This window comes from Pseudorca crassidens, chromosome 7, assembly GCF_039906515.1.
Source record: "Pseudorca crassidens isolate mPseCra1 chromosome 7, mPseCra1.hap1, whole genome shotgun sequence".
In the NCBI taxonomy this organism is placed as follows: domain Eukaryota; kingdom Metazoa; phylum Chordata; class Mammalia; order Artiodactyla; family Delphinidae; genus Pseudorca; species Pseudorca crassidens.
Window position 1 is genome coordinate 22,016,983 of NC_090302.1, and position 14,119 is coordinate 22,031,101.

General features: G+C 37.8%; 1 protein-coding gene across 1 annotated transcript in view; it reads left to right on the forward strand.

The window, feature by feature from the left end:
• Window positions 1–14,119, forward strand: part of SHOC1 (shortage in chiasmata 1) — an 89,071-nt gene that overhangs the window by 45,035 nt on the left and 29,917 nt on the right. The window contains exons 15-16 of the mRNA XM_067743661.1: window positions 4,455–4,559; window positions 8,088–8,266. Of these exons, the coding sequence (XP_067599762.1) occupies window positions 4,455–4,559; window positions 8,088–8,266 (284 nt within the window). The remainder of the gene's footprint in view (window positions 1–4,454; window positions 4,560–8,087; window positions 8,267–14,119) is intronic.

Here is a 14,119-nt window from a genome sequence, read left to right on the forward strand (position 1 = left end):
AACCACTTAGGTCCCTCCCAAATAGGTGGGGGGAGGTCTACAAGTAAATTGATTAAAGTCAATCCTGGACTTTTGCTTCTGGCCAAAATGGAGTAACAGGGATTGAATTTACCCTCCTTCCAGAAATAACAACAACAAACAAAAAGACAAAGACAAAATAGATGAAACCAGTTTTTAAGATCCTAGACATCAGGCAACGAAGCACAATGATTCCTGAGAGATGGGAGACAAGTGAGGTGAGCCCTACCATTGCCCTAGCTTACTGCCTTGAAAGAAATGCCAGGCCATGGCACAGGGAGAGGTACCAGAGGCAGAGCTCAGTGGACAATCTGAGTTGAAGAAGCAGAGCTAAGAGTCCAGGGAGACCAAGGCAACTAAAGTTCAAAGGATAGAAGGTTAGGGGCTTCCCTGGTGGCAGAGTGGTTAAGAATCTGCCTGCCAATGCAGGGGACATGGGTTTGAGCCCTGGTCTGGGAAGATCCCACATGCCGCGGAACAACTAAGCCCGTGTGCCACAACTACTGAGCCTGAGCTCTAGAGCCTGCAAGCCACAACTGCTGTGCCCACAAGCCACAACTACTGAGCCCACGTGCTACAACTAATGAAGCCTGTGCACCTAGAGCCCGTGCTCTGCAACAAGGAAAGCCACTGCGATGAGAAGCCTGCACACCGCAGTGAAGAGTAGCCCCTGCTCGCCACAACTAGAGAAAGCCCACGCACAGCAATGAAGACCCAATGCAGCTAAAAATAAATAAATTTTTTTAAAAAGATAGAAGGAAAAAAAAAAAAAAGATAGAAGGTTAGAGAACAGAGAGCTTCACAAGAAGAGTCCTAGAAATTTGCAGAGAGTCTCCCTGAAGTATTCAGCAGAGTACTGATCCAAGAGTATATGTGAGGACAATAGCCAAAACATAGAAACAACCTAAATGCCCACTGACAGATGAATGGATAAAGAAGATGTGGTACACATATACAATCGAATACTACTCAGCCATAAAAAAAGAATGAAATAACGCCATTTGCAGCAACATGGATGGACCTAGAGATTATCATACTAAGTAAAGTAAGTCAGACAGAGAAAGACAAACACCATATGATATCACTTATATGTAGAATCTAAAAGATAACACAAATGAACTTATCTATGAAACAAACAGACTCACAGACATAGAGAACAGTCTTGTGGCTGCCAAGGGGGTGGGGTGGGGGAAGGATGGATTAGGAATTTGGGATTAGCAGATGCAAACTATAATATAGAGAATGGGTAAACAACAAGGTCCTAGTGTATAGCACAGGAAACTATATTCAATATCCTGTGATAAACCATAATGGAAAAGAATATGGAAAAAAAAAAAGAACAGCCATCTCAAAAAAAATAAATGTATATGTGAGGAATTAACCTACAAGAGATTGGGAAACAAACCATCTGAAAGGATTAGAGGGAATAGTACTCTGAATTCACACGGGGCAGGAAATAATGTCTGTTCCCACCAGCCAGACTAGAAAAACTCATAGTTCATGGAGTATTGATCACCATACTTAGAGAAGTCTTGTCTCAGTAGTGGGGAATAGTTATCCCTAGATTTAGCACTGCTCTGGACCTGCCTAAAAAAATCATAAAAGCAAGACTCAAAGTTATCAAACTATTTCCAAGGAACTTAACTGCATCCCAGAACAAAGCTTAAGACTATTTATATGAATACAGGAATATTTAGCACTAACAAGGTAAAATTCACAATGTTTGACATCTGATCAAAGATTGTCAAGCATAACAAGAGACAGGAAAACACAGCCCATAAGGAGAATAATCAATCAAAACAAACTCAGAGCTGACAAAGATGTTAGAATTATCAGAGAGGACACTGAAACTTATTATAACTGTATTCCATACATTCAATAAGCTAGAGACATAAAAGAGATGCAAATCGTAGTTTTAGAGAATAAACTACAATGCATGAGATGAAAAATACACTGGATGGATTTAATGGCAGATTAAATATTGCAGAAGAAAAGACTAGCTAACTTGTAAGCATAGCAATAGAAACTATCTAAAATAAAACCCAGGTGGATAAAAGAATAAAAAAGAAGGAAAGAAAAGAGCATAGTGGGCTGTGAAACAACTTCAAATAGCCTTATATACTAGCATTAGAGTTCTCAAAGGAGAGGCAAAAGGGGGTAAACAGATAAAATATTTGAAGAAATAATGACTGAAATTTTGCCAAACTCAGTGAAAACTACAAACCCACAGATCCAAGAAACTCAATGAACCCTAAGCACAAGAAGCATAATAAAGCTACACCAAGGCATATTATAATCAAGTTGCTCAAAACCAGTGATAAAGAGAAAATTGTAGGAGCAGCCAGAGGAAAAAAATATATGCTGCAAAAGAGAAACAATGACAAGGTTGACGTCAAATTTCTTGTCAGAAATAGTGCAAGTGATGTTGAGCATTCTTTCATGTGTTAGAAGAAATGCAAATCGAAACTACAATGAGATATCATCTCACACCAGTCAGAATGGCCATCATCAAAAAATCTAGAAACAATAAATGCTGGAGAGGGTGTGGAGAAAAGGGAACACTCTTGCACTGCTGCTGGGAATGTGAATTGGTACAGCCACTATGGAGAACAGTATGGAGGTTCCTTAAAAAACTACAAATAGAACTACCATACGACCTAGCAATCCCACTACTGGGCATATACCCTGAGAAAACCATAATTCAAAAAGAGTCATGTACCAGAATGTTCATTGCAGCACTATTTACAATAGCCAGGAGATGGAAGCAATCTAAGTGTCCATCAACAGACGAATGGATAAAGAAGATGTGGCACATATATACAATGGAATATTACTCAGCCATAAAAAGAAACGAAACTGAGTTATTTGTAGTGAGGTGGATGGACCTAGAGTCTGTCATACAGAGTGAAGTAAGTCAGAAAGAGAAAGACAAATACCGTATGCTAACACATATATATGGAATCTAAGGGAAAAAAAGGTCATGAAGAACCTAGGGGTAAGATGGGAATAAAGACACAGACCTACTAGAGAATGGACTTGAGGATATGGGGAGGGGGAAGGGTAAGCTGTGACAAAGTGAGAGAGTGGCATGGACATATATACACTACCAAATGTAAAATAGATAGCTAGTGGGAAGCAGCCGTATAGCACAGGGAGATCAGCTCGGTGCTTTGTGACCACCTGGATGGGTGGGATAGGGAGTGTGGGAGGGAGGGAGACACAAGAGGGAAGAGGTATGGGAACACATGTATATGTATAACTGATTCACTTTGTTATAAAGCAGAAACTAACACACAATTGTAAAGCAATTATACTCCAATAAAGATGTTAAAAAAATTTTAAAAAAATAAATAGTGCAAGTGAAAAGAAGATGGAATAACATCTTTAAAATACCTGAAAGAAAAAACCACCAACCTATTCTGTACTAGGCAAAAATACATTACAAAAACAAAGGGGAAATAGAGGTGTTTTCAGACATACAAAAGCTGAAAGAATTCATCGGCTGCGGATCTGCACTGTAAGAAATGTTCTCCCAAAGACAGAGGAAAATGATACCAAATTTGGTTTCTCTGTTCTCTTCTTTTCCCTTCCTGGTCATGATTGACTTGTTTACACAAGTCCTTCCAGGGGCTGGAGGTACTACCCATAACTGGTTTTTCTGTTGCTCCTTGATTCCCAGTGACCACTGATTATTTGCTTTGATCTTCATTGCTTAAATCAATAGTTTTCATACTTTTTTTTTAACATCTTTATTGGAGTATAATTGCTTTACAATGGTGTGTTAGTTTCTGCTTTATAATAAATTAGGCCTGGAATCTGGTCTTCGTGGCCCCACTTTTGCATGTAGTAAAATCCAATCTATCATCTTCAATAAGCTTGGAACTACATGGAATGTATTAATTAGATAATTGTCTTGTCTCTGTAAGTACCTCTTTTGTTTGAGTCATATCTTTGGACAAATATTCCCAGGTGTCTACCTCCATTTCAATGTATTGCTTTACGTTATGATCCTCCACCTTTATCTAAACCAGTTGGCAAGTTATGAGTTTAATTTTCTTCTTGTTTCATAACTGGGAATCATTGTCCTTCTTCCCACCAAGAGTAGAAATAATTGAACATTCTTTGGAAGCAGCAAAGTATGAACTCTGAGGTTAGCTGTAGGGGTTGGAATGCCAGCTCCATCATTTATGCACAAATAGACCTTGGGCAGTTACCTAACCTCGTTAAGACTGTTTTCTCATCCATAAAATCAAGATCATAGTAAACTTGTCTGATAGGGTTATTGTTAGAGATTCAATGAAATAAACAGATTATATACAGCTTGGCACATAGTAAGCACTCAATAATAAATGTTATCTATTATTGTTAAGCATTCTGATATATATTCTAAAATTCTAATGTATATTCTGTCTTTAAATATGTTTTTGCTTACCTAGGTAAAAATGTTGAAAGAGAAATGACATTCAAGTATGCTGCCCTCTTACACCTTTTGGTAACAATTAGAGATGTCCTTTTAACATGTAGCTTGGACACAGCATTGGGTTGGTGTGAAAATTTTTTATTTCCCCTTTTCTTCCTATTGAAATATTTTGTCTGAAGTAACGTTTACTTTTCTGAAAAAGATGCACTTTGTAAGAAATTATGTAGTTTTTTTCCTGCATTAAACATTATATATATAGACATAATTATCATGGAATATATATTTTATTCTCCTTATATTCATTAAAAGAAATTTTCTGTAACAACAATCATCACCTAGAAAAATAGGTGTAAGATTCTCTATTCTAGGCCTGAATTACAGACTCCTAATGGCCTTAAGGGATTTGACTGTGTAATCATTATTATGCACTGCATTTTTTTTCAACATCTTTATTGGAGTATAATTGCTTTACAGTGGTGTGTTAGTTTCTGCTGTATAACAAAGTGAATCAGCTATACATATACATATATCCCCATATCTCCTCCCTCTTGCATCTCCCTCACACCCTCCCTATCCCACCGTTCTAGGTGGTCACAAAGCACCGAGCTGATCTCCCTGTGCTATGTGGCTGCTTCCCACTAGCTATCTATTTTACATTTGGTAGTATATATATGTCCATGCCACTCTCTCACTTTGTCCCAGCTTACCCTTCCCCCTCCCCGTGTCCTCAAGTCCATTCTCTACACCTGCATCTTTATTCCTGTCCTGCCCCTAGGTTCATCAGAACCATTTTTTTTTTTCAGATTCCATATATATGTGTTAGCATGCTGTATTTGTTTTTCTCTTTCTGACTTACTTCACTCTGTGTGACAGTCTCTAGGTCCATCTACCTTGCTACAAATAACTCAATTTTGTTTCTTTTTATTATGCACTGCTTTTTAATGTAAGATGACACTTTGACACTTTGACATATACATTTTAGGTCCTCATTGAATATCTGTGTCTTCGAATCTTTGCTAGATGCAATATAGCTATATAGCAAGATCTTCTGCAATTTCCCTTTTTAGTTGTGCATGTAAGTTAGGATATGAATTACTTGAGTATTAAAAATCAAACTATTTTGAATGTATTGAAAATTTTAAATATTTTGGAAATTTTTTCTAAACTATTAAAATCCTTAAAGTATCTGTCTTACTGCATTACTGTTTTAGGCCCCTTATTGCAGGTTGTTTAGACTTGTTTAGTAATGGTATCTTTTTAGGATTATGTTTTATAATTTAAAGTTTCTAGAACCCATTATATACACAGTGAAAATATTTTTTCTCTGATCTGTGATGCAGACATTTTTTCTTATCTGTGACTCAGACAAATATTATTTCTCTAATCCAAGGTTTGGATAAGTACTGGGCAGCAGCGAGTTACAACTGTACTCCCTCTACATCACTGGGAGTTGTAATACTTGGCCAAGCATTATATTAGTATTATCTGGCCAGGTATTGTAACTAAGTTACAGCTACCTTTAGAAAGCCCAACATGGTGCTTTTCCTTTCTTCTCCAATTAAAGCATTTGAGTGCTGATGCTGGATCAAGTTGTCTTGTCTCCATTCCCAGACAACTATAGCCCTAGTTTACAGTATCTGTAGCTAGTATAATGGTGTAGTGTCACATGCTTCTGTTCAGTCACCTGTCTTCATTATAATTTTCAGCTGCCATAGAAGATTGTCAGTCCTACCAACAACTAAGCTAACTATAAAAGCATAATAGTAAGGCAGAATGTCAGAATCTAGAATATTTGGACTTCCAGGGAGAGTACAGTTGTGACTCACTCGTGCTCAATACTTATCAAAATCTTGCATTAGAGAAATAATATTTATGGAGGATTGCTTAAAGTATATTCACCTTTAAGTACTCTATATTTTACCCTAGGATTAAGTGAGACCATTGAGAGCTATATACTTGAACTGAATTGTTTCTGTTCCTCAAAGAAATGCCTTTACTAAATCAAACTTTGGCATTACTATTTGGCTACCTTGAGGAATACTTATAAAAGTAAAATCCTTGTTGGAAAACATAACTTCTTAAACCCTAGGTACTAAGCCATAATGAGTAACCTTGCTGCCTTGGACACTTTTAGTAGAAGGCTTTCTCACTCCTCTAAACCTCTCAAAATCAAAGAGCAAGTTAGGTTGTCCTCCTTTCTTTCTCTGTGAATAGTGACAGAGGAAGAAAGGTCCATGTGGGTCTGACTGCCTACCCTGGACCCAGAATTCTGTATTTTCTCCTAGCTTCCAATTTGCTTCTTCTCCCAAACTAGCAAGGTAATTAGTTTCAAGGTTAAAAGTATAGAGTTTCACTTCTGGGCTTTAACCCAGAAATAAATTCAGTATTGTGTAATGGGTACTGTAGTAGAGATACAGAGTAATGGCACAAAGGATGGTGACTGTTACCCTTTCAAGCTGAATTTTTTTTTTAAATAAGTAGGAGTTCGCCAAGTAAATAAAATATGAAAGGGTATTGTAGGCAGAATTAAGAGCCCAGAAGAATGACTTAGTGGGTGTATGACAAACAGTTCCATGTGGCTAAATTGAGGAGTACAAGGTGGAAAGCAAAGAGAGCTAAGCCTGAAGAAGTAAGACAGAGCCAAATCATGAAAAGCCTTTTAAGCTACACAAAAGAGTTCAGTCACTACTCTGTAAATGATAGGGAGCTGTTGAAACAGGGAAGCTACTGGATTAGGTTTGTCTTTCAGAAGGTTACGTCTAATGGCAGTATGGAGAATCAGTGGGAAGTTTGGAGATTAGTAAGCAGAAAGAACGTAAGTCAGTCTCTAAATTGCCCATCATTCTAGCTGTATTAATATAAAATTATAATTAATATGTACATAGTATAAAAATATGAACATGAACATTAACTTTTTGATTTATTATTGTCTAGATATTCATTGAATACCTGATCTACATAAGTTACTCTACCAGGTGCTCTACTTCAGTAATTCACAAAATTCACTGTGCAGTAGAATCACTGGGAGAAGTTTTACACATAGGAATCCCTGGGACTCAATCTAGATTTCTTGAATTTGAACCTTCAAGGATAGGTCTCAGGATTCTGTGTTTAAAATTGCTTTTAGTGAGTCTGAATTTAGGCACTGCTGTTTTAGCAGCTACATAAATTAATTATGCTTAAATATCATGGATTATGAGAGCTTATAGACTAGTGAGGTTGTTAAGTCGTATACATAAATAACCAGAAATCAAGTGCAAAGCTGTATCGATAGCATACCAAGAAAAATCTCAGTGAAATGCATTACCACAGGACTTGCATGTAAGTGTAGATTCTAGGGTTTAGGAAGAAGGCAATAGCATTTAACAAGCCAGAAGGCAGGAAAGGATGAGAAATATTCAGAGAATATGTAGAGTATATCCAGTTATATTGGTATTATGTAGCTTAAAAATAAACATTTGCTACATATTTCTCAGCTTCACTTAAACTTAAGGTTTTCATTAGTTTCTATCTTTGATCAAAATCAGAAAAGTAGTAAAGGGAAATTTAACTGTCTCTGCTATGACCCTTATTTCCTTTTAGGTTTTTACCATGCAGTTTCTAAAAGAACAAAAAGACATGCTTTTTTTCCCACTTTTGTTCTTAACAGGATATTTGTCAAATGCAAAAGATATCTACAAAAGCATTTTAGGCTCCTATTTGGATGACATTTGGCGACAACTGGAGATTGTACAGTTTATTAGGGAAAAAAAGCCTGAAACCAGCTACAAGATACAAGAATTGCAATGTCAGATACTAAATTGGATGCAAAGTGGACAGCAAATTAAGGTAAGTACTGAAATAAAGCAGATAACAGCAATCAGCTTATATAAGAATTGGATGTAAGATAAATTTTTGCATTTAATTTGAAATTATGAAACAGTATAGTATATACTATTTGGTCCCTTGACAGTTTTCTCCTTGAGTAAGTTAACAGGACAGAATCAGACCCAGAGAAAGGATCATTGGCATCATTATTTATATGTCTTGAATTTTTTTAATACTTTAATTTTTATTATACATAGTTTTCTGTGGATTAATCCTTTAAATCTCAAAAATTTTGTTTTCTACTTGTAAGTTCATGAACACATACCAACAATAGAACTACAATAATTAATTTTTAGATATTGAGCCAGAATCTCATCTTATATAATTCTAAAAAAAAAGCACTTGTTTATTTCTTGGATTATGTTGGAAATTTTTTGCCCACTCTACATCAAGCATTGAACAAAGTTTGCATAAGTAAGGATTTAAGAGAAAATACTTTAAAAAATATTTTCAAGCAGAAAAGCATCTCAAAATCTTTACACTAAATCTGGAAACAAATTTGGCCTTTTTCTTCGTTTTCCTCTGTCCCTGCTGGGGATATTCTTATCCCCAACTCTATGGTTACTTGGGTAACTTGCCTGTCATTAAAACAAATTAAATCAATCAGTAAGAAATTTAAAATTGGGGAGTGATGTCAGCATCATGGCAGGAAGAGATGCTCTCTCGGCTCTCCCCTTCAATCTGCAACCAGGAAAACATCCACAACTCAACAAAGGGGCCTTTGCCTAACACCAGAACACTGGAGAGTTCCACCCATCTGTACCTGTAAAGATAGGTGGAATGGAACCCATAGAAGAGGCAGAACTGGAGGATCAGCATAGGCAGTGCCTGCAATTTTGGACCCTGGGCTGTAGCAGCTGAACCCCAGTCCAGAGAACCCAGTAGCAGCGAGGGCGGCATCCCACATGACCCCGGCCTCCCACTTGCACTGGTACCCACAGCCACAGATAGCTGGAGCAGCCGTGGCACGAGGCCTATGACCCTGTCCCTCCAGCTCAGAGCCACCCACAGCTCTGGCGCCCCACCCTCCATCAGCAGTGAGTGAGCCCAGAAACCCAAGAGCACCAGAAAAGGAACGGCACACATGACCCCAGTTCCTCCTCCCGGCCTTCCTGCTCCTCCTGCAGTGGCAGAGCCTGTGACTCAGGGATCCCAAATGAGGCCACCGTCCTAGTACTCAGGCAGTGACATCAATAACACCAGAAACAGCAAGGCACCAACAACCCCAGAGGCACAAGCAGTGACAACAAATGCTTTGGGTGACCCCTCTGATGTAGACACGGAGGGTAGAAAGTGCCAATACTCAAACACAACCAGAGGCAGCACAGGTAAGAGAAAACAATGTTCTATAGTGCCACCTACTGGAAAATAAGAGAAAGGCTTCTATTTACAATGGAGAAAAGACAGCCTCTTCAGTAAGTGGTGCTGGGAAAACTGGACAGCTATATGCTAAAGAATGAAACTAGAACATTTCCTAACACCATACACAAAAATAAATTCAAAATGGATTAAAGACCTAAATGTAAGGCCAGATACTGTAAAACTCTTAGAGGAAAACATAGGCAGAACACTCTTTGACATAAATCACAGCAAGATCTTTTTTGATCCACCTCCTAGACTAATGAAAATAAAAACAAAAATAAACAAATGGGATCTAATTAAACTTAAAAGCTTTTACACAGCAAAGGAAACCATAAACAAAACAAAAAGACAACCCTTAAAATGGGAGAAAATATTTGCAAATGAAGCAGCCGACAAGAGATTAATCTCCAAAATATACAAATAGCTCATGCAACTCAATATCAAAAAAACAAACAACCCAATCAAAAAATGAGCAGAAGATACAAATAGACATTTCTCCAAAGAAGACATACAGATGGCCAAAAAGCACATGAAAAGATGTTCAACATCACTAATAGGGACTTCCCTGGTAGTCCAGTGGTAAAGAATCCACCTTACAATGCAAGGGACACAGGTTCAAAGCCTGGTCAGGGAACTAAGATCCCACATGCCGCGGGGCAGCTAAGCCCGCGTGCCACAACTACTGAGCTCACACGACTCAACTAGAGAGCCTGCAGGCCCCAAATTACAGACCCCACGCACTCTGGAACCCGTGCGCCACAACTAGAGAAGAGAAAACTAGTGAGAAGCCCATGCGCTGCAACAAAGAGCCCGAAGTGCCGCAACTAAGACCCAATGCAGCCAAAAATAAATTAAATAAATAAATAATAAATAAGTCTGTAAAAAATTCACTAATTATTAGAGAAATGCAGATCAAAACTACAATGAGGTATCACCTCACACGGGTCAGAATGGCCATGATCAAAAGATCTACAGGGCTTCCCTGGTGGCGTAGTGGTTGAGAGTCCACCTGCCGATGCAGGGGACACGGGTTCGTGCCCCGGTCTGGGAAGATCCCACATGCCGTGGAGTGGCTAGACCTGTGAGCCATGGCCACTGAGCCTGTGCGTCCGGAGCCTGTGCTCTGCAAAGGGAGAGGCCACAACAGTGAGAGGCCCGCGTACCGCAAAAAAAAAAAAAAAAAAAAAAAAGATCTACAATCAGTAAATGCTGGAGAGGGTGTGGAGAAAAGGGAACCCTCCTACACTGTTGGTGGGAATGTAAAGGGGTACAGCCAGTATGGAGAACAGTATGGAGGTTCCTTAAAAAACTAAAAATAGAACTACCATACGACCCAGCAATCCCACTCCTGGGCATATACGCAGAGAAAACCATAATTCGAAAAGATACATGCACCCCAGTGTTCATTGCAATGCTATTTACAGTAGCCAGGACATGGAAGCAATCTAAATGTCCATCAACAGAGGAATAGATAAAGATGTGGCACATATATACAATGGAATATTACTCAGCCATAAAAAAGAACAAAATAATGCCATTTGCAGCAACATGGATGGACCTAGAGATTGTCGTTCTGAGTGAAGTAAGTCAAACACAGAAAGACAAATATATGATACCACTTATATGTGGAATCTAAAAAAATGGTATAAATGAACTTAGTTACAAAACAGAAATAGAGTCACAGATGTAGAAAACAAACATGGTTAACAGGGGATAAGGGAGGAGGGATAAATTGGAAGATTGGGATTGACATATACTCACTACTATATATAAAATAGGCAACTAATAATAACCTACTGTATAGCACAGGGAACTCTACTCAATATGCTGTGATGGCCTATAGGGGAAAAGAATCTAAAAAAAGAATGGATATATGTATAACTGATTCACTTTGCTGTATAACTGAAGCTAATACAACATTGTAAATCAAGTATACCTCAATGAAAATTTAAAAAAGAAAGGAATAGAAAAGATGGTATGGAATTTGGAGCATGGCCAGGCCAGGAGTGCAATTTCTCTGGAATCCTCTGCCCCAGTCCCAGAGGATGCATTAGGTTTAATGAAGAAAAATGACTGACAAATTACTAGGTCACTGAGTGTGAAATTTATATTTTTTGCTTCTTGCTTTCACCCATCCAATAATTGTATTGACCTAAACAGTAAAGATATTGCTATTGTCTTCTTTATTGCAGCACCTCTGAAAAGGGAACTGCTGTGTCTCAGTAGATTTTTTTTGCTGGATAAATCTTTTCCTTGTGATAAATAAATCTCCTAACAGCGTCTTATGTTTTTTTAGAAAAAGAGAATGGCTTCTAGTTTATAACTTGTTGGTTCATTAAAATCAAGTAGAAAAAATTATTTTTACCTAAAGAAGAAAGGTGTTCGCTACTTCAGATGTGTCAGCTGAGGAACAACTTATCCAGCACCATGAAGAACCACAGCAACACTGTATCACAAAAACAAAATGACAATTCATCAGAAATCAAACTTAAAGTCATGGAATATTGCAATCTAACTGATAGAGAATTCAAAATAGCTGTCATGAAGAAACAACAAGCTACAAGAAAACTCAGAAAGGCAGTTCAATGAGCTCAGGAGTAAAATTAATGAACAGAAGGAATACTTTACCAAAGAGACTGAAACTAAAAAAGAACCAAACAGAAATTCTGAAGCTGAAGAGCTCAATAAATGAGATTGAGAATTCATTAGAAAGCACTGGAAATAGAGAAGACCATATGGAAGAAAGAATTATTGAGCTCAAATTTAGAAATCTAGAGATGGTACAGGTAGAAGAGGAAAAAGAATTAAGATATAAAAAAGGGGGAAATTTTATGAGCGTTATCTGACTCTTTTAGGAAGGGCAACATTAGGGTAATGGTTATCCCAGAAGAAGAAGAAACAGAGAAGTTAGCAGAGAGTTTATTTAAAGAAATAACAGCTGAGAACTTCGCAAACCTGGGGGAGGAACTGGATATACAAGTCTATGAAGCTACAAGAACACCTAATCACCTCAATGCAAAAAGATCTTCTCCAAGACACTGTCAAAAGTCAATGAAAGGGCTTCCCTGGTGGCGCAGTGGTTGAGAGTCCACCTGCTGATGCAGGGGACGCAGGTTTGTGCCCCGGTCCAGGAAGATCCCACATGCCGCGGAGCAGCTAGGCCCGTGAGCCATGGCCGCTGAGCCTGCGCGTCTGGAGCCTGTGCTCCGCAATGGAAGAGGCCACAGCAGTGAGAGACCTGCGTACCGGGGGGAAAAAAAAAAGTCAATGAAAAAGAATTTTAAATGCAGTCAGTGAAAAAAGGATGCAACCTACAAAGGAATCCCTATTAGCAGATCAGCAGATTTCTCAGCAGAAACTCAACAGGCCAGGAGGGAGTGGAATGACATTCTCAAAATACTGAAAGATAAAAACTGTCATCCAAGAATACTCTATCCAACAAAGTTATCATTCAGATACGAAGAAGAAATAAGGGCTTTCCCAGACAAACAAAAGCTGAGGGATTTTTATCAACACTAGACCTGCCTTATAAGAAATGTTGAAAGGAGCTCTGCTGCCAGAAAAAAAAGGCAAAAGTACACAAAACTTTAAGGTGATAAATAGATGAACAGAATCAGAAAATTGCAACTCTGTATCAGAATAGGTTTTTAAATACTTTATTACAACATAAAGGTTAAAGGGAGAAATATCAGGAAAAAAACAATAGCCACTTCAATTTGGTAACAAATGTAATATAAAAAGGAATAATTTGAGACAAGAAAAACATAAAAGGGGAAGAGGAAAAGAAGGGAACCCATATAGGCAAATGAAGATAAGATACTATCAGCAGAAAAAGGACTACTTTATCTATGATACATTTCACACAAACCTCTTGGTAACCACCAAGCATAAATCTAAAACAGAGACACAAAACATAAAAAAAAGAGGAAACTGAGAAAAACATCATAGAAAACTACCAAACCAAAATGGCAGACAGAAACACAGGAAAAGGAAACAATGGAGATATAGAACAACCAGAAAACAAAATATAGAATGGCAGTACTCATCTATCAATAATCACCCTAAGTGTAAATGGATTGGATTCACCAATCAAAAGACACAAAGTGACTGGATGGATTAAAAAACAAGAGCCAACTATATGCTGCCTCTGGGAGACTCGCTTCAGCTCTAAAGACAAACATAGGCTCAAGGTGAAGTGATAGAAGATGATACTCCAAACAAACGACAGACAAAAGAAAGCAGATGTAGCCATACTCATATCAGACAAAATACACGTTAAGCTTAAAAAAGGTAACAAGAGACAAGGAAGGATATTATATTCTGATAAAGGGGATAATTCATCAAAAAGATGTAATAGTAAAACAAACAACAAAAAAAGACATAATAGTTAGTAATATCTATGCACCTAACATAGGAGCACCAAAATATATAAAGCAATTATTAACAGACCTA